The sequence below is a fragment of the Pleurodeles waltl genome, chromosome 4_2 (assembly GCF_031143425.1).
Source record: "Pleurodeles waltl isolate 20211129_DDA chromosome 4_2, aPleWal1.hap1.20221129, whole genome shotgun sequence".
In the NCBI taxonomy this organism is placed as follows: domain Eukaryota; kingdom Metazoa; phylum Chordata; class Amphibia; order Caudata; family Salamandridae; genus Pleurodeles; species Pleurodeles waltl.
Window position 1 is genome coordinate 100587078 of NC_090443.1, and position 25952 is coordinate 100613029.

Below are 25952 nucleotides of genomic sequence, written 5' to 3' on the forward strand. Positions count from 1 at the left end.
AAAGGTTCTGTCTAAAATAAACCAATACATACCAAAGGACCAAGCAAACTTAAAAGCAAATGAAACCACGCAAATTTCAAGGGACCAGTAAAATGAATGAAATTTCATTTAACAAAACTGTAGGAAACATGAAAAATAAAACGGAGCTATACACATATTGGTTCACAATAAGATTTTCACCAGACTCTTATCAGTGCATATTTGAATAAGTAGCAAATTTTGATTGCAGGAAAAGTTGCTGAAGTGCTCAGCCGGGCAATCACAATACAAGGCAGAAAAAAAAACTTACCAGGACAGCAAGTCTTATTTCCAGAAAGCGCAGAATGCTTTTCTCAAACCACAGAAGAAGTCAACATTTCAGGGGCAAAGTAGAGGGGAGCCAAATCCTTTTCAGTAGACGTTTCAAATGAAGAAACATCAAACTATTTCACCCCACTTGTCTCATCCTCCTAGTTCGTTGTAGAAGGAAGGACTCTTGAACATGCAGGTTCTTTAGGTTCTGGGCAGCTGCTTTCATACCAATGACAGGCATGGTATGTATGGGTGGTGAAAGCAGCTTGATAAACATCGCTAAATGTACATTAAAACTGACTAGAAAGCATCTACCTGCACATCTTTAATATGATTCACTCCCTGTTAAGCAAAGAAACAACACTCCGCCAGAGCTCTAGCCATTTGAAGGAAAGTGACAGAAATGGAGTCAAGACGCAAAGTACTTCACTAGCTTCTAAAATGGCAAAAATCACATTATTTGTGCGAACTGTTACCAACACAGCAAAATCATAGTCTATTTATATTCGATTAAACAGTTATTTGTCAAGCTTGGTAGGCAGTCACTTGCTGCCATTACAAGGAGACACAATAGCCAGTGCACTTAAGCTAAAATAACCTGCTCCAAGTGAAGAATCCGAAAAAGGCTTCCTCTAGTCTAACACATAAGGTCATAACACGCATTAATTTCTGTATCATTCTAACGGAAGGCGAGGGGTCCAGGGGGGTGGCCGAAAGGTGAAATTGGACAATATGTGGTTTAGCACGTATTCTCACTATTGTTGGATGATGCTCTAATTATATATAATTTAGGAAACAATACCTGCCGTACTATCAAGTATCAATATCTAAATATTATTGGCAATGATTCCACTTAACCGTAATAGGAATACAAGTTTTCTAACAGGACATTCTCCTCACCATTTGACTGTAAACCACCCCCCCCCCCCCCCCCCCCATTATTGCACACTTGCATATGGATGGGCACTCTGCCATGCTGTTCGAAGAGCAAACTTTACTCATTTTACACTAACACACTGGATGTATGTTAACTAGTTGCGGAGGGCTAATGGCTTTTAAATAATTCTAATTTTGAAGCAGCACAACATCACCTATGATGAGAAAGGCACCCCAATTTTATGCATGTAGTCATGGAATGCTAGTGTGACAACTACTTTTCCAATTATTGGCTGTAGCTTGCAAAACCAAGTAAACAATTTTAAAAATCATTAACTGTGTGGCACACAACCAAGCTCACTAAGGATAAAATGCTTAAAAAAAGTTAGACAGGCCTCACTCGAAACTAATTACCCAAACCACCACCAGTGATACCCAGGCCTATTCTGAGAATCTAACACATTTAACTTTGTCCAGAGTCTAAGGATGTTGCTAGAACATTAAAAGAGCATGGCTTGCTGAATTAGTCCAAAATACCATCAGAATTAACTTTAAGATTTTAGAATTTGTCCTCGGTGCATTTATTAGTCCTTTACAGGGAATACTTAGAGAACCGGAAGTAAGCAGGCATAAGCTGGGGATTCTGTGATGGTCTATGCACCAGAGTTTGTCAGGATTTTATAAAAGGTATGGGTGAACTGCACCGTAAGACCTCGAATTAAAATAATGAACAGGGAGCACTGAAAATGTAATACATAAAGTGTAAAACCACAGGCCGAACAACACTGAGGCCCTAAGAGGTGAGCAAAAGAGGACTAGAACCTCAATTTTACATAAAAATCATTAACAGCATCAAACGGTGCAAGAAGAAACCACAGTTTTACCCTCATAAATGATTTCTAGCCCTTGGAGCTACAATGGATGATTTACATGCAATTCCAATTTCACACATAAATGCATCTGTGTCAAAAAAGCGACTGTATAAAATGCATAAAGCACAATATCAACAGTAAAGGAGTAGATAGATCCAACCATTAAGAAGGGTCTCATATTTGATTAAGATAAAAAACATACTTTATAGAATGCAGGCAAACATTTATTTCAAGAAGAGTCTAACAAGGTGAGGATTTAGGTTGCTCCTGAAGGTGAAGAAAGGTTCAGTTCTGATATCGACTGGAAGTGAATTCCATGCCACAGTCGTGGAATCAGAGAAGAATCTTTTCTCAACCAATCAAGGTCTGAATCTGGAGGGCTCGTTCACTACAGTGTATTGTTAAACCGGCGCAGGCAGGAAGCATAACGAGCGGGTATGAAAGTTTGTTTTGATGTACTGCTTTGCAAATCTGGCAGAAAGGTTTGAAACGTATCCACACATTTAGCCCATAAGGCCAGCAATAAAAAAAGTGACGTGGTAGGCAGGCTGTACATCCGATGAATGCTTTCACTGGTGGCAAAGCTGAATGTGGAAAAAGTACAGCATTTCCATAATCAAGTTTGAAAATGAGGAGGACTTGTACATCAACGTTTACGGGGTCTAGAGACATATTATGTTTAACTTTCTTCACTGAGGGATTCTACCATGGGGGAAAGTGAGTGAGAGAAGAAATCTACTTTCAAAAGCTCTAATACTGTCACAACAAACTTGCACTTCTACTGGGGAGGCATGAGGAGGAAATGGCTTGAGCAGCAGGAATTTCTCTAACAATTACTTACCTTCGGTAATGTCTTATAGTAGAGACTATCAAGTCGCAGACACCCCTATGTGGAAAATCTTGAGCAGTGTCTCTACATGCCAGTAGCGGTGTCTATTGGGAGTCCCGTTGGCGGGCGCAAGAAGTGACCTGTGCATGCTTATAGTGCCAACAGCCCAGCAGGCAGGAAATCTTCATGCCAGAAGCACCTAGCCAGGGCAGGAAGCTGATGGACCAGTGTGAAAAAACTAAGGACCTACAGGGACCTTTCTAAGCAGAAAAAACGTTTTGCAGGAGCAGGGAGATTCGGTTAAGAATCTGCGGCTACAATAGAGTCTCCACCACATACGGCATTTACTGAAGTTAAGTAACTTGTTCATCTGACAGACTTCTAGTCACAGAACGTTACCTTAAAAAAAAAAAAAAAAAAAAAAACAAGCAATACCTCCCAGCAGGAGGGTCTGAAAATTGGCTTAGACCAAAAAGTCCTGGCGGACCCAATAGGCAAAGTTCCCATCAGGCAGTCCTGACAGTCCAGGAGGTATTGTTTAGTAAAAATGCGGAAAGATGCCCACGTAGCATACAGACAGATGTCCTAAAGGTAGACTCAGCAAGCTAAAGCAGTGGTTGCAGCCTTGTCTCTGGTGGAATGAGCTAGCAAGCACTCAGGGGGCAGCATCTTGGCAGCTTCACCCTGGCTAACTCAACAAAGAGTTGGTCATCCACCTGGGTTTCTCTGGTGCAATCAATGTAGAACAACAACACTCTTTTTCCGTCCAGGTGATGGAGTCTCTTCTTTAGTAAGGTGAGGCAGAACAATGGTGGTCAGCTGCACAGTGCTTTGGCTAACGTGGAAGCATGTCATCACTTTTGGGGAAAACAGGCACTGGTGTGGAGAAAACGTTTTCTTGCCACGTAAATTGACAATGAAAACTAAAATGGTTGACATAAGCAAGCCAATTCAAAGCACCACAGCCGCAACAAGCATGAGCGCGAAGGAGAGATACTAAAGGGAAAAGAAGTTCGCTCACAGTCAAACGTATTGGCAAACGTGCAATTATCCATGTAACAGGGTCGATGCCAAAGGCAGTAACAAAACTGTCCTAAGGAGGGACAAACGTAAAGCATTTACCAATGATAAAGGATTTTTTAAAGGCAAGCCCGTGAACGAGTAATAGTGATGGGCGTGCAGTAGGTGGGGTTAAAAGCCCACAGATAGATTACAACAGGCCCGAGAGCTTGCATGCTCAACCTAAAAAAGCACAAAACCACCAACTCAAAGGCAGTGTCACCACCCCTGGAGGTATATATAGGGCTCAAATAGTGACCCTTTATGAAGCGGAACTGTGAGGTGGGAATAATATGGATACACTCACTGTGGGCAAAAATATATTTGCAAGGATGCTACTACCCCTTCCTAAGTGGGCACCAATGAAACCAGTGTATTATGACACTGGTATTAGTACATTAGAACATCTAGCAGCTTTAAGACCCCCATTATTTTGGTTATTACTCGGAGTCACACATGAAATTACTTATTATAAGGAAGGACAGAGCGAACTTTTGGAGCTTGATGCACATGTCACTTTCCCATGGTTTTGCCATGTACAGACCTGGTTAAACAAGCTAGGTTTGAGCTGCTTTTGGAATGACCCAACTTCATTGACTGCCCATTCCAAGGAGGTCTTCAAACAAACCTACTGGGAATAGATATTAAACTGTGTCCATTGTAATTCTAGTTTAGGAAGGCTTTCAGCACAATTTAGAGGTTTTAAACCACGTCCAAGCTTGGAACCTTATATGGACATTGTGCAAACGCAACTAGCAAAGACACTTTTCATGAAGTTTTGTTTTGATATTCTTCAGATCAATTCAAACACGGCCAGATGGTCATCTAGTCCCAGGGTTTTTGGGGGGGGGGGGGTGAGTTTTTGGTGGAGAGGGGGTAGCAAACTGCACATTATGCACTTTAACTACTAGAGAACTTTGCACATGTCTTGTTCTTTTGTCTGGCACATACTAACCCAAGAAGGAAGTGAATCAAACCACTATGGTGTAACATGGGGACCAAGACATTTTAGAGGCATTGGGAATCTTAAAATCTGGCATGTAGTAGCTCTGTTTTTGGCCTTAGTAGTTATCTTTTTGCTGAAAGTTTTGTACGTAAGAAGAAGGGCTTGAAATTTGAATAAGTCGATTTAATATGACTTTTATTGTGTTTGAAACACATTTTATTCCAAGTAGCATTTAATGTTAGCATGATTTTGACCTGCAAGTATTTTGTAGTGATATGCGACCTTGCACTGTATTGTACTGCATTAAATGACGTAAGTGTTTTAAAAAAAAAAAAAAAAAAAAAAAAAGCTATTCTGATGAGTTGCTGGGATTAGAGGACCTCCACGTTTTTTCTCTCCAAGAGACACAGGAAATTACTCCTGGTTCACCTAATTCTAGAATCACTAAATGGCCTGGTAGCAACTGATTATTTGTACAAATTTCTTGGCAACGCTCATGTCATTTTTCGAGAAACAAACAAGGGAAGGAATTCAGAGGATACAGATTTGAGGTTAAGAACTGACACCTTTAATTTTGCTGTCAGAAATGGTGGCATTAATTTGGGAAGGATTTCCTCTATCAACGTAGTAAAACAACTTGGCTGAGTCACAATAAAGGTCAATAAAAATTCTGCTCCACACCTAGTAGTTCTAGAACAAGCAAATAAATGTGTTCAGTTCAAGCAGTACCAAGAAACATAGTTAAGAACAACAAAAAAAAGTTAATAAAATAAGGATAATAGACAAATAACACAAAACAGTTGTAACACATTAAGTGCAACTGGATATACGGCTGTATGAAGCAAAATCCTTGAAGAGGCTAAAACTGCAGAGGGTCGATCTAAGTTGGATAAGTTACTGTCAAGCTCCTGTTTAATTCTGCAGTTTTGATAACAAGCTCCAATGGGAAAGTTTCAATTTGTAGCTGTGGTTGCTGCTTCGCCACAAGGATCAATTCTTGCATCATCCCATTCCCAAGTCCTATGTTGAGATATTAAGATTTTGTCTTTACATGAGGGTCAAGGAAGGAGGCTGACGAGGGTTCCACAGGGTCAAATATTATCCTCTGCAGCATTTTCACAGCAGCCTCAAACTTACGGTGGAAAAGATTCAGTCAGGACAAACCAACAATCTATAGCCAGCTAAGTTGCACCTTTCTTTGGAGTCTTTGTCTGGTTACAGTCCTAGAGAAGTAAAAAAAAAAAAGTTCTAAGTCCCAATGTTTCTTGCTGTTTGCAAAGTCACTCCTGGTCTCTCCTACACACCCCAGGGCACTAGGTAGGTTTCCAAGAGTCTCTCCAGCAAGATCTAGTGTCACATCCAACTGGGAAGCTAGCTCTTGCTCACAGGATTCAGCCCTTCTCCTGTCTTTGTGCCTCTGAGGCACAGGAAGCCAGTCAGATGACATCTGGAGAGCAGTTCTAATTCCTGGGTGCAAGCGGACAGCAGGAGCCCTTCTTTCTCCAGCAAGGCAGAGATTTCTTTGTTTACACAAATGTTCTTCCACGGTGAGGAATGTTTTGTTGGAGCTCATGCACCATTTTACATCCTGGGTACTAGCAAGTAACTGGTGAAATCCCTAGGCTGAACCTTTACAGAATTCCCGCCAAAACGCAACATACTTGTACAACATGTCCTGTTTCACCTTACTGCCAACTTTTCCCAGAGGCCCTCACTCCATATGGTACAAGTAAGACTACTCTGTAAGGTTGGACTTCACGAACATTATGAAATGACACTGAGGAAGATTTGTGGCAGGCCTAAAACATATGTTGTCTGTGAAGATTTTTTTATATTTTTATTTTGACTTGACTGCTGTGAGTTTTTAAACGTACAAAGTAAATCAATACATTTAATTTTTAAAGGATCAGTGCTATGAAACACTTATGGTCAACTTCTCCAGTGCAGCTAGAATAATTTGTGGCTGAAATACAAGTCCAAAACAACCAAGTGATGAACGGAATGCTGAACAATGTCAAACATTCACCCCCAGTACATCTGGGCCTAAATCCATCGTTTTTCTGCTGCCCATGCCATTCCAGTTTGGACCTTGCCATATGCAAATCAGTCTTGACCCTGATCCCCATGAGTACAGTCCAGCCTGAACTGCCAGGCCATGTCTTCCCTGGACCGGAAACAAGCTTCCTGGGTCCGGTTTCAGGGTATCACCCCTCCTCAGCTAGGTTAGCTTGAATCCAGTGGCATGGGATCCACGTTTGCCCAGACGTGGGTCCCATGAGTCCCATGGGAAATTAATAATTTGTGATCCATCCATGGGGACCCCTTCCAATTTGCGAGTGGGTTACCATCCACTTCAAGTGGATGGTAACTGCAACACCATTTGCGACCGCATATGCGGTCGCAAATGGTATTGCATAACACTGCGAATCGCAAATAGGAAGGGAACACCCCTTCCTATTTGCGATTCGGAAATGCATTTTGCGAGTCGGTCCCGACTTGCAAAATGCATTTCTGCATAGGAAACTGCGATTTGCGACTCGCAAACGGCATTTTTTGCCGTTTGCGAGTCGCAAATCGTTTCCTACATCTGGCCCATAATTCTGTTCATACATTTTAGTTGTACACATGGGTAGTGGAACCATACACAAGCCCACAACTGGAATATACATTTCATGCCATTGGTGCATTTTCTGCACAAAGGTATGATGTCCATACTGGAAATTCAAATGAATGCATACTTTAAGTCCAATGCTACCATCCAGTATCAAGGATCCAGGGCAGATGGGAGCTGAGCTAAAATGAGCATTGTGAACTTTTCTTTTTTCAGGAAGAAGTTGTCTAGAATATGACAGAGGCCTTCGTCCTTTCTGGGCATCAGCAAGTAGAGGGAATAGCAACCACAACCCGCTTTTGAGTCCGGCAACCCCTATGGTCCCTTTGATCAAAAGAGTCAACACTTCTTCAGAGCACAGCAAAATGGTCCTCCGTCAGCCAGTTCTAAGTGGGTGGCAAGGGAGAGTTTCCAGAAAGAAGATGGAGTAGCCCTTCTGGACTATTTGTAAAACCCCTTTGTTCGATATTATGGACTGGTGATAGCCGGACCATGCTCCTCACTGGGTGCCCATTACAGTACAAGGGCAAACAAAATGGATTTTTAGGCTAGAGCTGCCAGGGGCATGTTGTACTGATTTAATCTCTGGATGGTGTTTCCAGGTGGTTTGTGGGAACCACAGCCACAAAAAGGCTGTCAAACTTGCTTGCGTTGGGGAGAAAGGATGCAGTTGGTACCCCTTCCCGTAGTCACAAAATAGGTAAAAGGCACCCTGGGGTTGATGGGAGGCCAAAGAGAGGCCCAAAGGCCTGGCTGTAGCTCTGCTGTCTTTAGTTTGCTCAATCGCTGAATTTACCTTTTCACCAAAGAGACTACAGCCATCACAGGGCTTGTCTGAGAGGGAAGTTTGAACATCCCCTTAAAAACCAGTGGTTCAAACAGGCATTGCGTCCAAGTGCCACTAACTGTGTAATCGCTCTCGTAACAAGTCTATTGTATCCAGGCCATGTGCGATTGTAAACTTTGCTGCATCTTACCCATCGCATGTGCTTGGGTGAGTATCTCTCAAGCCTCCTCATAGACCATAAACACCACCTGCGCAACCGAATCCTACACAGTGGGAGTGCATCGGCCCAAAAGGCATGCAGCGTTCACCGACCAATGTACTAGGCTGGCTGAAGAGAAAATTGAGGAGTGATATGGAACGTGCCAGGGTTGATCCTAGTAGTGGAGGTTTGGACCACTAAGCTATGTACTGAAACCGGGGCTCCCAGGAGCAGGGGTATGGGGCAGGCAAATGTCCTATGCACAGGAGCCCCTGTGGTGGGCTTGGACCAGGACCTAGGTAGAACATGCATGAGGGCTTCTTTGAATGGAAGGAGAAGTTCGGAAGTGTTGACTCGCAACTGAAGCACCTCTGTCAAGACGTTCATCTTCACTGCCACTGAGGGCAAGTGGTCCAAGACCGCAGCTGCCCTCCACACCACCAATGGAAAGGAGGCTCTTTCCTCAGTAGCCATGGTAGGAGAAGAGACCAAGCCAGTGTCCATTGAGTTGTCTAACCATCTGCCAGTTTCTCATACCAGTTGTCCTTTTATCCATCTAAGGGGTGATGGAACTAATAAGGGTACTCAAACCCCTCCCAATTGTCTCCCTCTCCAGGCCTATCAACAAAAAAAAAAAAATGCACTGGCTCCGACTCAGAGGGCAAGGTACTGGCCAGCACCAGAGTTGACATCAGGCGATGCTGATCTGGCTCCGTATCGGAATCAGGAATGATGGGTGTCAGCGGCTCTGCAGGGTTTCTGTGGCACATGGATCTACGGCACTGGAGTGGGCTCTGAGGAAAGTTGCAGCCTTCCTGGTGCAGTCACTCTGAATCCAACTCTGGATCCAACACCGGATCCACAGGGCCGAATTGCACCAAGGGAAAAACCACCAGCATGAATTCTGTAGCGGCCCCTCCCAAACTCATGGGGCCCGAAGACACTTCAAAGTGATGGACCTGCCTAAATATGAGGAGCATGAGCTCACAAACTGCTTGAGTTGGGTGGGGGTCGCTCTTGAAAACTCTAGGAGACATGGAGCAGACCCAGGCAGAGTCTCCACAGAGGAGAGAGGACACAAGTGTTGTCGTCGTCCCCACGCCTCCCTGCTGACTTGGACCAGCACGGACTAATGGAAGAACACTTCGACTTCTTTCACTTGTAGGACATACCTGATGATTTCAATTACGATCGTCTAGAGCGGCTCCACAAGCTGTACTAGAACCTTCAGCATGACTGGATTTGAGCATTGCAGGGTCATCCAAAATCAGGTGGTGAAGAGCTTTAGGGAACTTTCCCTCAGAGTTTGCATGTTCCATGTTCATAGCATCGCAGTCCTCACGGACCTTGGGGTCTTGGCCCTGCTCCAAGCACCACAAACGAACAAAATATGGCGATGTCACAGACATCTGCGTATGACAGACACCGCGCAGTTTAAAACTGGTTGGTTTGTTTTGGTTGACATCCCTCACACACCACGAGAAAGAATTCTCAAAAAGTTATTTGACAAAACATCAAAAACTCAGTCAAAAAGTAACTGGGGGTATCTCCTTCATATCTGCGCTGACTGGTGCAGAAAGAAAAGAGCTGATGTCCAAGCGCTGGGGTGGCAACTATTTAGGCACTGCACGTCATATCTGATGCCGACAGCGACAACCCGAACGACACTCACTTTTTGATAGCTTTCTGGATCTGTGCTGACTGGCACAGAAAGAAAAGGACTGATCTCAGCATGTTGGGGTGGTGCCTCTATATAGGCATAGCGCACGTCACATTGGGAACAGATGCTGCTGACCCTGACCACCCACACCTACCAGTGCACAGGGTTACTGCAAAAAAAATTCTGAATCAAGTCAGATGTCTGGGGATAATTCTAAGGTAAGGAATCTGTGGCTAGAAGGCTCTATCAGATACTTATGTCCACTGAAGTCCAGGTCTTACACAACTAATAAAACTAAAGAAAAAGAGCATGATTCTGCATGCTTATGAAACAGATATTGCACATATAACAAATGAGCAGCAGAGCTCGTAAACTAAAACAAAAAATGTATGTAAACATTCTTAAATAAACATTCACAAGCTATCACTTGATCTCCAACATAGTTCTAGACTATCTAACGAGCCACTCTGCCTGGCACTAAGAGAGTAACTGTGACAAATGAAGGAAGAAATATCTTGAATAAAGTTCAGATGAACTCAGAAGACAAGTTGTACATGGCAGGCCCTGTTAAGAGTAACTTCATTTGTAGTTCAAAATCCTAATATAGAAACACACACAAATCTCGTAAGCCAGAAAATGAGTTACGTACCTGCAACTAAAATTATTCAGTATTGGCATCTTTCATAGATTTCGTGGATTTAGCACACCACAGTGATGCAGCAGTCAGGCAGGCGGTGTTACATCATCTATTTCAATAAGGTGAGCCTTTGATGTATTCAGTGCTACCTTACTAAGTGTCTAATATTTAATTATATGTCTATGCTGACACATTACAAAATGTGTATTGTTATTTTATTTTACAACACGCCATCCACAAGGGTAGTGGGATCACAATATGTAAATATTGCAAAACTGCTTGCTATTCTGATTCCAGCATGTGAATCTATGAAGGACCCAACACTGGAGAAGAAAATGAGTTACATACCTGTAACTACAGTTCTCCAGTATTGGTATCTTTCATATATTTACATGCGATCCACCCTCCTCCCCAAAGAGGCTCCCTTTATGTCTTCTCATTATTTATCTCACTTGTGCTGGAAAATCTGAGAGACTGGAGCTTCTGTGGTGAGGGTTCTAAAGGGTGCTGACGCCTGATTGGATGGACTTTAGGTCTTATCTAATGATGTAAATAAGCTGTGAAAGTTAATGCACTTTAGCATTGTTTTCTATGTAAGGTTTCTCTGTATTGCTATTTGATGATACCGTGGGAATCCCTCTTGGATGACTAGGAATGATTTAAGCAGGCGAATCTATGAAAGATCCAATAGTGGAGAACAATACCTTCCCTTGGGGATTCTTTTAACTGAAATATGCTATCAGATAAAGAGTAGCAGCATTCTGAGCTTTGAGGACTGCAAATGTCTGCAATAGTCAGCTGACAAAAGCATTTCACTGAATTTGAAAGGACTAAAGGCAAAAGGTACTAGCTGATGTGTGTATTTGAAGACCTTGAGATACATTTTCAGCAATTTAGCAGACCTACGATCGTGTAAATAGTTCAAATTCATTATCATAATAATGGTTACAATTAACCTTAATGTGAAAAGTAAAGATCAGAGGACAGAGACCTATGTCCTCAGATCCTTCTCAGTGGGAAAAAATTGGTTTTTGGGGCTGTCAATGTGTGGCATGCTAAGATTAGAAAGACCGGGACTGACCAATGACAGCATTGTTTTTTCTGTGTGACTGCAATACTTGAGAAACATTTCCATTACATTTTCAGAAACACAAAAAAGGAAACGTTTTTTTTTTTTTAGTTTTATTGCTGTCTTTAGACCCTTCTTGATTCAAATAAGTGTTTATTATAACAGATTAACATTTACTGATTAATTTGTTTTTGCCTACACACAAAAAAAAAAAATGTTCCTTCGGAGTTCGGTGCCTCTACATTTTAAAACTGTTCCAAAACACCGCCAACCCCCACCACCCAGAGTTGTGTTGTGGTTATGAATCTTAGTGAGAATTCTTTGCTTGACAACAATCAATCAAGAAAATTTTTAAACTGCAAATCTCTCTCTGTAAGGCACAACTGAACTCAAATTGTGTTTAAGCTTTGGAATGAATTATAAACTCATAATTCTGTCTATTCCATAAAAATAGGCTTATGACTTATTTCGAACAATCATTTGAAAAGGTCCCCACAGAAGTAGCATAACAGGAATTATGAATTTCTTGTAATGCTAGTTTTGCATTGTAGGGCTCTCCATTGAAGTCATAAACCTCCCAGGTCAATTTGTGAACAACAATTACACGTACATCTCATTTGATTCCTTAATAAAAAATTAATATCAATTGTGAGGCAACGTCTGTCACGAGGTTACGCTTTGATAAAGAAGCTGCTCGTTTCTTTAAGTGACAGTGTAAAGTTTCACTTCAGTGCATTAAGTCTTTCATGTTTTTGTTTTCCCGAGCTTACATCTTTAATGTTTTATCACAGCGCACAAGCCTCATGTATTATTGAAGGTTAGAATTCGGAAAATTTCTATGCTGCAAAGACTTTGGAGGTTTTTGTCCACATTTTAAAAATGGCTGCTTTGCACCTCTTCTGGATATTTAAATATGATATGCTAAAACTGTAGTGTTCAGGGGACCGCTCATGAAGGAGGAAATACTTTACATTTATGACAACAGGTGACAATCCTACGACAGAACATTTCAGATTTTTTTATTCCATCAAACACAAACTATGGCAATGGCAAATACTCAACTAAACAGCTGCTTTCTGAAATCCAGGAATTTATATATCACACTAGAAATGATTGTATAATATGAAGTCACAAACTACCTATTCTTGAATTCCTACATACTAAAGGGAAAAAAGAAATGACAATATGTATAAAATTGTTTTAAATAAGTATGGCATACCAATCGAAAAGAACGCAATACAGAAAGACCTTCCACATCCTGCAGGCCCAGCTCCATTAAACTGAGACTGACAATGAAGCCATCAAAGATGTTCCAACCTTCTTGAAAGTAATAATATGGATCCATGGCTACTAGCTTCAGGAACATTTCTGCTGTGAAAATTCCAGTAAAAACCTGAAAAAGATAACATTGCCCACATTAAATAATTCTTCAGAAATACAAAATAATACAGCAAAGTAGCATTTTCAGCCGCATTCCTACTAAAGAAAGTCATGAATGTATTCTCATCTGCAACACAAATCCAGAATTACAGGTAACTCAACCCAAGTTTCCCTGACCAAACCCACACCATCAAATGAACCTGGAATTGCAACGGGCCTGCTTTATTATTGATTTCATTTTCAACTACTAAATTCTAATTGTTTTACAAATTATACCTAACGTGAAACAAATGTCCCAATTTTGCCATTGCACCATTGATATATATCCACAATCCTTCCTGGGCAGTAATGTGATTTTGTGTCATAGTCACAAAGTGCTACCAAAAATGTACTAGGTATCATGCAGCATATTCAGTTTAGCCACCCTTTTAAATTATATGCTCAAGAAAATGTCCTTATGCTTTTTGTTTTAAATGTTCATTTAAGATACATAAATGTACAGGTTAGTTGGTAAATATGCCCAGCAGTTTAATAGGATCACTCCACAACTTACACCTTACCATTGTAACAGTTTTGCCATAGGATTTCAGAAGGCAATCAAAATATACCTTTTCCTCAAACTTATACGAATTGCTTAATTTTCAAATAAGCAGTAAGACGTAAGAAAGATAGTGTATTACTACATTACAACCTAGTACACAAGCTAAAATATATGACTAAATGCAGACAAACATTTATTATTCTATTTATTTTTAAATATGGACAAAAATGCAAATTAGGATATTTTTTGAGTGACTCCAAATGCTGTCAGTCAAGACTGCCAGTCCAATAGTTGTGCTTATTTCCAGGTAATGAAGTTAAAAAGGAGAGGCCATATCTTAATGAAGCTTAAACTGCTGTCCCTGCACGAAGGTTAATACTAAAATGTGCATGTGTTCATCTGAGGTTCTAAATCTATTATTTATGGGTATTATTAATGAAACTTTCAAAAACAAGCATATATTTATTAGATACATGTGAAAATATACCAGTGTCTTCATTTTATCACAAACCCCCCGAAAAAATATGGATAAACACAGAAGGAAATGTTAAAAATGTAAATACCATAAAACCGGAAGCCCAATACACAACTAAAGGTTTCAAACAACAATGTGTTTTACTTTTGCTTTGGAAATACACATCTTGAAAAAAAAATAATACAGTGGGACAAGACTTAAAAAAAACAATCTTCTGCATTTCGAAATACGCAAGTAGTAGCTCTAACACAAAGCACTGGCAAAGGAAAACAGAAAATAAAGGAGCCATTTTCTATTGCTTAAAAAGCGGGTCCTACGTCCGGAGGATATATAATGGGAGTGACTTAGAAAACGGTTTAATGCAAGTCTGACATTGTATTCCTCATCTTCTTAAATCATGGATATAGATTACAATGGTTATGTTATTAACTGGCTTTGAGAAAAATTTATCAAATGTTCTTAAGAGAGTGTTAAAAGTTATTTAAAATATACAAACGACTACATCTTCGAGTTACCAATCTTTACCAATCAGGTGCTGAACTTTAGTGCATGTGTCACTGTGGCATGAATCATTCAGTCGCAGCTCAAACATTCTTAATCTATGTACTCTGTACTTCAAGGGGGTTTGAAATTAGTAGCCTGATGGAGTTAATCCAGTGAATGGTACGGTTCTCATTTGATGAGATTTTCAATATCTGAATTGCAGCAAGTACATTTGTGAAGCTAATGTCCCTTCTGTGGACAATGGACTTGAACAAAGAATAATTTTGTTAAAATGGGCTCTGATAGAATACCCTACTAAGTGCAACAGAATCAAAACTTCAGTTCAGGCGAGTCCATCAATACTCTACCTTGATGACATGCTAATATGAGCTCACTCTGGGCCGTAGACTCTATAAAACCCTCAACCAGCTTCGGAATTTCCAGCATTTGGGATAAGATGCATCCATGGCAGAGAATCTACTTAGGGTAAGCAGTTCTTTATGCCTGTTTCCACAAGCTGAAATGGTGCTAGATTCTTTATTTAATTCATGAACAAAATTGTGGTGGCTTTGTGTAGTGTGTTGTGCAATTCTCTAGTGCCATTTCACTTTCATTGAGATCACTCCTGTGAACTACAAACAAAAGATATTGCAGTTTATTTTCAAGTGGTTATTCAGAATCCTGTTTCTGTGACATGATGCTATTTCCCATCTCCTAAAACCTGGTTGATGAATCTGTCATGATCATCAGGGGAGTCTATTTCTAAAATATAAGCTTTGTGAGATCTGCACCTATCATTACTCAGAGTTTCACAGCAGTTATCTGGAATGTGAGCCTATTTTGCTGACTCTGAAATGCCTCCTCTGTCCCAGTCCTTTCAAATAAGAAAAGCATTTCTAGCCTTTATGAACCACATATCATCTATGTTTTCTGTTTCCAGCAAGGTAGGACTTTCTCTCCTTTTAATAACAATAATAGGTTGTATAATAATAGCTATGTACTGTGACATTTACTTATTTAGAAACAACAGAAGTGCAGTAACAGACATTACTATTAACTAACGTACAGTACTCAATTTATTCTCCTTGGAAAGATGGAAGGCTGAGAATGCCATGCTGGGATTGGACCTTGTCCCCTCCAAATCACCACACTTACCAGCACCGCAAATTCAGCTCAACAAGGTATGCTACTAGCATGGAATTCTGTTGGAATTTGCGATTTTCTACTTTTTGTCTTCCTGTCTTGCTTCATCTGCAGGTCAGGCATGTGGAAGCAGATGATCCAGGCAAAGGTTGGATATAAGCAGTACATAGTAACTTATTTTTACTTACGACTTCACACTGTGGTTTTATAAACTCTTAGCACTGTAAAAGACATTACTGTTTCACAATGTAATGGTACTCATTTTACTCAATTTCAAAGGAAGGAAAATGTAGTTGGCCTCACCGGCGTCAAACTTGTCACCTGCAGATCACAAGAGATGTCAAGGGAAATCAGCTGACTCACTTATCCGACTGATTAATCACAAATTAGTTGACTGTTCATTTCTAACCTGGGGTTTTCCTCTGACAGATCCTTTTGTTTCCAGAAAACAGTGCTCAGGAAATTAGAATCCCCCCTCTTAAGCTAGCTGATGACGTTTCTATGTGCTTCACTCAGCTTTAATTTCCCTGACCTAAGGACTATGTAGTCGTCCAAAACGTTTATGAACTTATGAATGCAACATGATTTTCCCTAGTCTGGCACTAACGTTTTGACGCTCTTCACGCAGAACGGAAGGGCCTCATTGCTACCAGGCTATCATATGCATACTTTGGCATCTCTGAAGAAGTACTGCTATTCTGTGTACTGTAACAAAACAATCAGAAAACAATAAAAGGGCTTAAGGTTGAGTTTATGATATTGGGCATTTCAGGTGAGGGTGCAGTACCTCTCTTCCAACAGTGATCAATGATACACCTTTTATCTCAAATTTGCAGCATATTGATCCTATAAATATTATCGGTCTACAATTGCCATCTACCTCAACAGACTTAAAAATATTGTTTTTCTCTGACAAACGAAACCACAGCATCATTCTGACTGTTTCCTTCCTCATCATCCTGCCATTAATGATCACACCCCTATGGGATGTCCATGCTCCTTAATAATGCATAACAATCGCTGTACTTAACTATTGGATATTGTATTCCTTTAGCAGAGACAAGTTCAAGAAACACACTATCTAGGTCTTATACTATGTACAAGAGTCCAACATCTCAAGTAAGGAACAACCAATTTCATTGTTTGATGATTTAGAGCTCTCTGTTTGGCCAGTTGGCACAAAATCTACAGCTCAAACAGAAGGGGAAATTCCTGAATTATTCCCCTTCCCATTTCTAATGAATCACATGTAAAAACTCAAGATGGACTAATTCTGGAATCATAAATAACAACTCAACTTTATTGACTGGATGCTGTATAGATTCAAATTAGGTTATGTATATCTTACTTAAGTATATAGGCACAACATACTAACTCATAAGTGAAGAATGAAGGGTTGTAAAGGAACAGGAACAACAACTATGTTCCTAAAGGATAATTGAATCAACTACTACAGGCAATGTTTTGCAAACATCTTACCAGATTTCCTACAGATAGCACTCCCTCGAACTGTGGTGTCATAGGATAGTGTTCCATTGCCATGAACAGTGTGTTGAGAACGATGCAGATGGTGATGGCAAGGTCCACAAAGGGGTCCATGACAAATAAGTTCACCATTCCCTTAAACCGTATCCACCATGGGCAGCACTCCCAAATCAGGTATGTGTTTGCAAACTTATACCAGAAGGGAGGGCATTTTTTCTGTGAATCTTCCAGTTCTGAAATAAAAAAAGAAAACCAGAAAACTGTAAATTTCAGCCCCAGAAACATTTAAATCATATGAACTAGGGCTATTCCATGGTATTTATTTTGTAATGTACAGAAAAAGAAGACTGCAGCTTTGGTAGTTCTGTTACAGGAGTGCAAATGTATCAAATCAAGGTAGAAGTTAGTGGTCTGGAGTGCTGCTAAATCTCTCTCTGTAGCATACCTCCAGTGTGCAGCTTGGGAGGAGTTCTGTCTACAAGCGACACAACCTGATAATCCCAACAAAGCAAGGACTTTTCTAAGCCGCCCCTTATGATGGCACCTCCTTTATACATCCCTGTATGAACACTTCTGCTTGGTTTTAGATAACTAACACCCCCTGGGAAGAGATGAAGTTATATGCCAGTACTCCACTCACTATTCCTCTGAAGAAAGCGGTGGATGAAGATAAGAATGTGAGTTATATGTGTAACTAGAGCTCCTACAGATCAGAGCAGTTTACATGCCAAGAAACAGAAAGTACAGGGTACAGAAGTGAGAAGTATTAAAACAGGATCCCAAATTACATAGTATTTCTAGTGCTTACTGTCTTTCGGCCAATCTTACTATGACGGTGCAAACAGTGCCAAGCACAGCCCTTTCTGCACTGGACTCTTAGGGTAGTGAGGGCAGGTAGTTACAGGCTTTTCAGAGAGGTAGACTGGTGGTGCTCAAATTAAGAAGTTAATCAGTTAAAAACGTAATAAAGTCTATTTTTAGCACAGTGATTCTCTCCTCATGAAAGCAAGTATTTTATTAAACAATGATACTCAACACTACACAATACTTGCAGCTGAAACCAAGACAGTGTCTTAGGCACTATTCTGCAGGTGCTATGTCCATCTCCCTCCCCTGATGTAGGTGCAGTCCACAAGCTCTCACCAGTTCTGGATGGTCCCCCTCCATCTCTCAGGCAAACAGTTGAAAAATGAATATAGCAAAAGTGCAATTAAGCAGTATGTGCATTTTTTTTTTTTTTTAAGTCTTTTACTCTCGGATAGGTGAAATCAGTCCTCTAAGGTCTCACTGGTCCATCCTGTCATCCCCAAACAGTCTTCAAGTGGTTCCCACCGCAGCTGTACTGGGCCGCGTTTGGGGGCGTACCTGCTACGTCTTTTCGCAGAATCATGAAACAACAGTCCTGAAGTGAAGAAATCCTGTGTGGAGTAGTGGTAAGTGTGATTGGCCTCTTAAGCTGGCAGCTGAGTCAGTGCTTGGACTGGACCGACTTCAGATGAAGACCTAGAAAAAAGATTTGTGCACCTGGCAGTTGTAGCCCACAAGTGGGCTGGTCGAGAAATTGATTGTCGTCACTCAGCACGGGCTGGTCACACCATTAGCAGGTGCAGTACCACATGGACTGATCACAATGTTCAGCAGTTTCAGCCCTGCATGGGCTAACAGAGCTTCAGCAGTTCAAGCCCCACAAGGGCAGATCACAACACACAATTACATGCCGACAGTCCCACAGTTCCCACCTACAACCAACTGAATCTGGGAGGGCTACCAACTACTTGGTCCTGTCGGATCACTCTTCAGCCATCTGCTCCTCTGGTTATCCCACACCCATCAGGGATGCACTTCACCTCACTTCTTCCTGGACAGTTCCTCCCCCGTCAGCTAGGCAAGTTTCTTTCCTCTTTCAGCAGTCAGGCAGGCAAGTTTCTAGGGACTCCAGGACAGATACACAGCTTCTTCAGCAAGAGATCCAGACCCATGACATTCCCTCATCTACAGGAGACTGGTTGTCAGGCAGACACCAGTCCCAGTTGCCCAGATGCCCTCTGAGTACTCTAGGAAGCACTCCCACAGTTTGCCATAGAGAACATGGAACTATAAGAGGTGTCACTTGTGGGAGGGTTTTATTCTATAAGACGTTACAAAGAAGCCAGGTCTCAGTGTACACCATCAGAAAGCACTAGCTCTTTGGAGTCTGTGTAACAGGCTTAGGCCCTAGTAAGGACAATGTTACTTACCTAGTAGGCATCTGTTTGTAGCATGTAGTGCTGTATATTCACATGCTCTGCATACTCCTGCCAGCTAGTGTTGGTTGGGTCCAGAGTGTTGCAAGTTGTTTTTTTTCAAAGAAGCATTTTCAAGTCACAGGATCGAGTGATTCCTTCTCAGTGATAATGCACATGAGCATAGAATCCTTAGTTAGATTGTATTCCCGCAGACGGGTCCGAAAAGGAGCATAGAGGAATTTTAGAGAAAGATCTCCACGCAAATATAACTACATTTGTACAAGTATATACAAATATAAAGTAACTGGAACAGCCACAGGTGTCCGGAAAGAAGGGAGGGCACATGTAAATCTACAGCACTACATTCCACAAACAGATGCCTACTGGGTAACATTTTCCATTCAATGGCATGTGTGGCTGTAGCTATACATGATCTACATTGACTGTAAAGCAGTCCCTCCATAAAAGGGGTGGCTAGCCTGTGGGAGGTGCAGTTGACTGGAAAAGTGTTTGTAGCACAGTTTGACCTACATTGGCTTGCTGATGTCCTAGTACACCCACACAGTAATGATTTGTAAATGTAGGTGGTGCAGACCATGTACTTGCCTTACAAATGTCCGCTATAGGTTTGTTTCCAAGAAAAGCCATAGTGGCTCCTTTTTTCCAAGTAGAATGTGCACTAGGAGTAACGGGTAACCAACTGTCTCTCTGCTTTACCATAGCAAGTTTGTATACTCTTTAAGGCTAATGGACTGCATTTGTGAGGTAGCCTAAAAGGTACAAAGAGCTGTTTAGTTTTCCTAAATTCTTTGCTTCTGTCAATGTAAATCTTAAGTGCTCATCTAACATCTAGAGTATGGAGAGTAAGAAGACTGGTAGCTCAATGGGTTGGTTGATATGGAATTGGGAAATCACTTTAGGAACTGCAGGTTTGAACGAAGGACCACCTTGTCTCTAGGAAGTTGGAAGAAAGGTTCTTTCAAGGTGAGGGCCTGGAGGACACAAATACGTCTGAGTGATGAGTTAGTGACGAAGAATACCACTTTCCAAGAAAGATACTGAAGGGGACATGAATGAAGTGTTTCAAAAGGAGGGCCCATGAGCCTGGTAAACATAATATTTAGGTTCCAGGACGGTGCAGAAGGAACTTTGAGTGGAATAAACCTTTTAAGGCCTTCCATGAAAGCTTTGATGACTGGGATTCTAAATAAGGAAGTATGTTGTCTGTTCTGTAGGTATGCAGCTATAGCTAGGAAATTTGAGTGAATGGAAGTGTAGGCTAAATTTGCTTTCTGTAAGTGGAGCAAGGTCTTGGACAGTAGCTTCAATGGGATTAATACGTTTGGCTTGGAGGTAGCATACAAAACGTTTGCATTTTTCATCATAACCTGCTCTGGTTGTGGATCTAAAAGCTTCCCTGAGAATATCATACATGCCAATGGCAATCCTAAGTAACCAAACTCTATGACTTTAGGAGCCATATTGCATGGTTGAGTGACTTGGAGTCTGGATGGCTGATCTGCCCTTGATTTTGAGTGGGAAGATCCAGCCTGTAGGGGAGGTTCTCATGGGAAACTACTGAAAAGTCCAGAAGTGTGGTGAACCATGGCTTATGCACCCAAGTGGGAGCTACAAGAAGCATGGTGAGAGGTGTCTGCCTGATACTCCGAACCAGAAATGGAATGAGAGGGAGAGGTGGAGGTGGAAAAGCGTAAGCAAATATCCCTGATCAGTTCACTCAGAGCATTGTCCTTGGCTAGAGGGTGTGGATATCTGAAGGCAAAGCTTGGGCATTTTGCGTTTACTGCTGTGGCAAAAAGGACTGTGAGAGGAGTCCTTCACTTTGCAAAATATGTTTGAAGGACTTGCAGATGGAGTTCCCATTCGTGTACTTGTTGAGCAGGCCTGCAGATTCATTGTCTGTTCCTGGGAGATACTCTGCCACAAGATGAATGTGGTGGTGGAGAGCCCACTTCTATATTGTCTGAGAAAGTTGTGACAATTAGGGCGACCATGTCCCCCCGTCCTTGCTTCTGTAGGCAGTACATGGCTGTCATGTTGTCCGTGCGGACTAAGACAGCCTTGTGAGAGAGGTGATGAAGAAATGCTTTCAGGGCTAGAAATACTGCCTGAAGCTGGAGGTGACTGATATGTAGGGATTGGTGCTGGAGATCCCAAAGGCCCTGTACAGTGAGGTGTTAAAGGTGAGCCCCCCCCCTCCAAATCCCATAGCAATGCATCTGTGGTCAGAATGACCTGAGGCACAGGGTCCAGAAAAGGCCACCCTTTCAACAGGTTTGTGGTGTTCCACCATTGTAGAAAGCGGTGAGTATGGCGGTCTATAGATCTTCCTAGCGTCCCTGTGATTGAGACCACTGACGGGACAGACACTGCTGTAAGGGAAGCATGTGGAGTCTGGCATGGGGAACGATTGCAATGCAGAAGGGCATAATCCCCAACACGCGCATGATAGTCATGACTGTGTATGTACGATTCTCCTGAAACTGGGGGAAAAAGAGACTAAAAATTGTGAATCCGAGTCAGATTGGGGTATGCTAGCCCCAACTCTGCACTGAGAATAGCTCCTAAGTAGGGCTGTATCTGAAGAGGTTGGAGATTGGATTTCACAAAGGTGATAGTGAGTCCCAGCGTGTGAAGCAGGTCCACTGTCATCCAAGTGTGATATTGGCACTGTGGTAGTGTGCTTGCTTTGATGAGCCAGTAGTCTAGGTAATGGAACACATGTATGTTTTCTCTTCCGATGTGTGTGGTGACTACTGCTAAGCACTCTGTGAAGACATTAGGAGCAGTTGTGACTCAAAAAGGCAGAACTTTGAACTGGAAATGTTTGCCTGCAACCACAAATCATAGGTATCTTTGGTGTGCAGGGCGGATGGGAATATAGAAGTAGGCATCCTTTAGATCTAGGGCCATCACAAGATCTGCTTGTTGTGGAAATGGAATACCGTTTTGAAGAGTAACCATATTTAAATGTTCTGAGAGCATGTAGTGGTTTAACGGCCTGAAGTCCAGAACAGGCCTGAGAGAGCAGTCTTTTTTGGGAATGAGGAAGTATAGGGAGAATACTCCTGAACCCTGATGCTGTAAGAGAACAAGTTTATTGGCCTCTTTGAGAAGAAGAGATTGAACTGCTTGCTAGAGAAGGGTGAGGTGCTTGTTGGATAGTCTGTGAGAGCGAGGGGGAATGTTTGAAGGAGTGCTAATGAGCTCCAGACAGCAACCATGTTGGATAATGGAAAGGACCCTTTGGTCCATGGCGATGTTGACCTATTCTGGATGAAAATGTTGAAGTTGTCCTGCAACAGGTGCAAAGCAGGCAGGGAGGAGACTGAGGTAGTTACTGCTTTGCAATGGAGGCAGAGCCTCGGGAGGCAGTGCTCTTACCCCTGCCCATGTTATTGCCTCTGTAGGACCCCCTAAAGAATTCCCTACAATAGTAGGGTGAAGGCTGTCTGCGTTGGGAGGTAGACGACTAAGGTTGTGGATCTGTAACCAACTCTGAAGGTGTGGCGACAAAAAGTGCCCCTTTATGTGAGGGGATGGGAGCTGTAGAGTAACCATGGCTTTTGCTTTGTCCGTGTCTTTTTTCAGCTTCTCAAGGGTGCAATCCACTTGAGGGAGAACAGATGCTCCTTATCAAAGGACATGTTAAGCACTGCTTGCTGGGCCTCTGGTTTACACCCAGAGCATCAAACCCACGCATGCCTCCTTATAAAGGCACTAGTACTAATGCCACATGCAGCAGTATCTGAGGCATCTAAAGCAGAGGGTATGGAGTTCTTAGTAATGGTTCCCCTCTGCAAGCAAGCCCTCTTTTTCGGTGCTCTTTTGGAAGAAACTGGAGGAGCGCCTCCATTTCATTCTAGTGAGCCCGGTCATAACTGGCTAGTAAGGCCTTTGAATTGGCGATACACCAATGGTTAGCTGCCTGTGCAGCAATCCCTTTGCTGGCAGCATCTACCTTTTACTCTCCTTGTCAGAAGGAGAGTCCCCTGTGGCCTGGCTACTGGCACGTTTTCCAGCAGTGGTGGGTACTATAGAATCGGGAGGGACCTGTAACCTAATGTATACCTGATCTGAGTGTAGTATGCTTATATTTTGTATCTATTCTAAGGGTGATAACCCTAGTGTGGAAGGGCTCTTTGAAAGTTTCATTGGAGTGATGAAGCATGCCAGGGAGCATGGGGAGAATCTAGCTATCCCTATGGGTAGATGTAAGAGTATCAAACAGGAAGTCCTGTTCGATGGGGTCCCTGTGCAGCTCTACATTGTGGATGGCGGCTGCCCTTGCCACTACCTGCTGGCACGGTGTACAATCCTCTGGTGGGGAATGGCATGCGGGGTACAAATCTGTCATTGCTCAATATGGGTCAGGGTCATATATGTCCCGTGGATCTGGGCCCTGCTGTATCCCATCTAAATCTTCTCCGGTGAATACAGAGGATCCCTGAGGTGTAAAATCTCCTGCAGCAGGTGAATGAGGAGGGGAGGAAGGAGGAGGAAAAGTAAGGGATGAAGGAGGAGGAAAAGTAAGGGATGAAGGAGGTGGATCAGGAGGAGGAGGAGGAGGAGGAGGAGGAGGAGGAGATGGCTTGTGAGGTGTGCTGATAGCCTTGTCCTTGGTAATCGTCTTTGGAGATGGAAAAGTGTCAAAAGCATCTTGGAAGGGAAGTTTCCTCTTGAAAAGTACAGGGGCAGAGCAATAATGTGCCCCGTATCCTCCTTGAAATGGAAGGGGCACTGGTTGAGCGTCCATCGTCCCCAAAAATCGTTCCACAGGTGAAGGAGTAGCTGAACACCGGCTACAGTCTTCTGCTCTAATGTTTTCGGCGCTATGGTTTGACACCAAAGTTTTTGGTCAGTGCGAATTGGTTGGCACCTTAGCAGAGGTGGAAGCTGGTCGGCTCAGAGCTAAAGTACTCGGAGATGAAGTTCAGACCAAGATGACAATGATGTTTTGGACAGATACATAATTATCTAATGATCCAAGGCAGTGGCTCTTAACTTGTGGGCTGAGTACCCATAAGGGTCCGCAAAGAGCCTTCTCAGGGGGTCCACGACTTTTACAAAATATTAAAATTAATCAGTTAAAATTGAAAAAGTGTACACAAATGAAGCTAAACTGAAAATTGTAAAACTTGTTCTATATTTGATTGCAAATTATATAAATGTTTAAAACTTTGAACATTTCCTTGATGTATACTTGATGTTTGAATTTTTGGGTATTGTTTTTAAGTTTATATCTTGGAAATTTCCTTGACTGGGTGTCTCTTGCTTGAGGGAGTCAATGGCAGTCCGCGGATTCAATTAATTATTTTGCAGGGGTCCACAGAAGTCAAAAGGTTAAGAACCCATTGATCTACAGGACATAGCATTGCAGTGGCATTTGCCCGACGTAAAGGCCCAGCTCTGTTTTAACACAATAGTTTGACTTGATAAAGATCTCTGGCTCACACAGCCAGATTAAAAAAATGATTAAAGCTCTAGGAGGGCAAACACTTTCTGTGGAACGACAACTTTTGCTCAAACAAAACGTATGTCAACCAACATGTGGTTGGAGCCAAAGACCTTCTCTGTAGTGCTCCTGAAAGCTTGTGTTTTTTTTTTTTTAGGTTAATCCCATAGGCTCTAAAGCCAGGTCTAAAAAAAATTCATTAAAGACAAAGTCTATAACACTTCGTCATCCTATCGTAAACAAGCCTTCACAACCTAACCTAGCCGAACAGAAAGACACTTCAGCTATGTACAGACAGAAAAAAATGTTATCACCAAAACATCTTTTCTCAACTATGTAAGCTTGTTTTAGCTTTCATTTGTTTCTACTCCACTCTATTTTGCTACACCCAAAACGGAATTAACATGACAATTGTTCAATATACATCCTGAAACCTTAGTCACAATAAATATTTTATCTTACATTGCCGCCTCCATGACTCTCCTGAGTCAGCTTACAGGCCCGTCAGCTCCACAGCCCTCATACAAAGGCCAAGCAGCGAGTTAAATCAAACAATAATTAGCAAGGTTAGTGAATACTGAACAAGCCTGAATATTTAGCATTAAAACTCCAGAACTCTGGCAGTGCAAACTAGGAAGCCAAGTTACACTCAGATTGGACACAGCCAGATTCACTAAGACCTCCATACTAAAAAAAGGCACTGCATGGAACAAAACAAAACAAAAAATAAATAGTTCACCCACAGAAACAAAGATAACACAAGAACTGACAGATGGGTTGACATTGCTAATAGCCAAAATAGTCCACGTTTCCTAATACTTGACCTTTGTTTCCCAGCAGCCAACATTTCAATGATTGGAGATTTCATCACAGTCAAATTTCAAAACATCTCTCTACCCACAATGCCA

The 25952-nt window shown here is 42.0% G+C and overlaps 1 protein-coding gene across 5 annotated transcripts in view; it reads right to left on the minus strand.

Moving 5' to 3' along the window:
- SCN8A (sodium voltage-gated channel alpha subunit 8) overlaps positions 1-25952 on the minus strand; it is a 554114-nt gene that overhangs the window by 170338 nt on the left and 357824 nt on the right. For all 5 annotated transcript variants that reach the window (XM_069230856.1, XM_069230858.1, XM_069230860.1 and 2 more), the window contains 2 exons: positions 17338-17576; positions 13056-13229 (listed from right to left, as the gene is read on the minus strand). In XM_069230856.1, coding sequence (XP_069086957.1) covers positions 13056-13229; positions 17338-17576 — 413 coding nt within the window. The remainder of the gene's footprint in view (positions 1-13055; positions 13230-17337; positions 17577-25952) is intronic.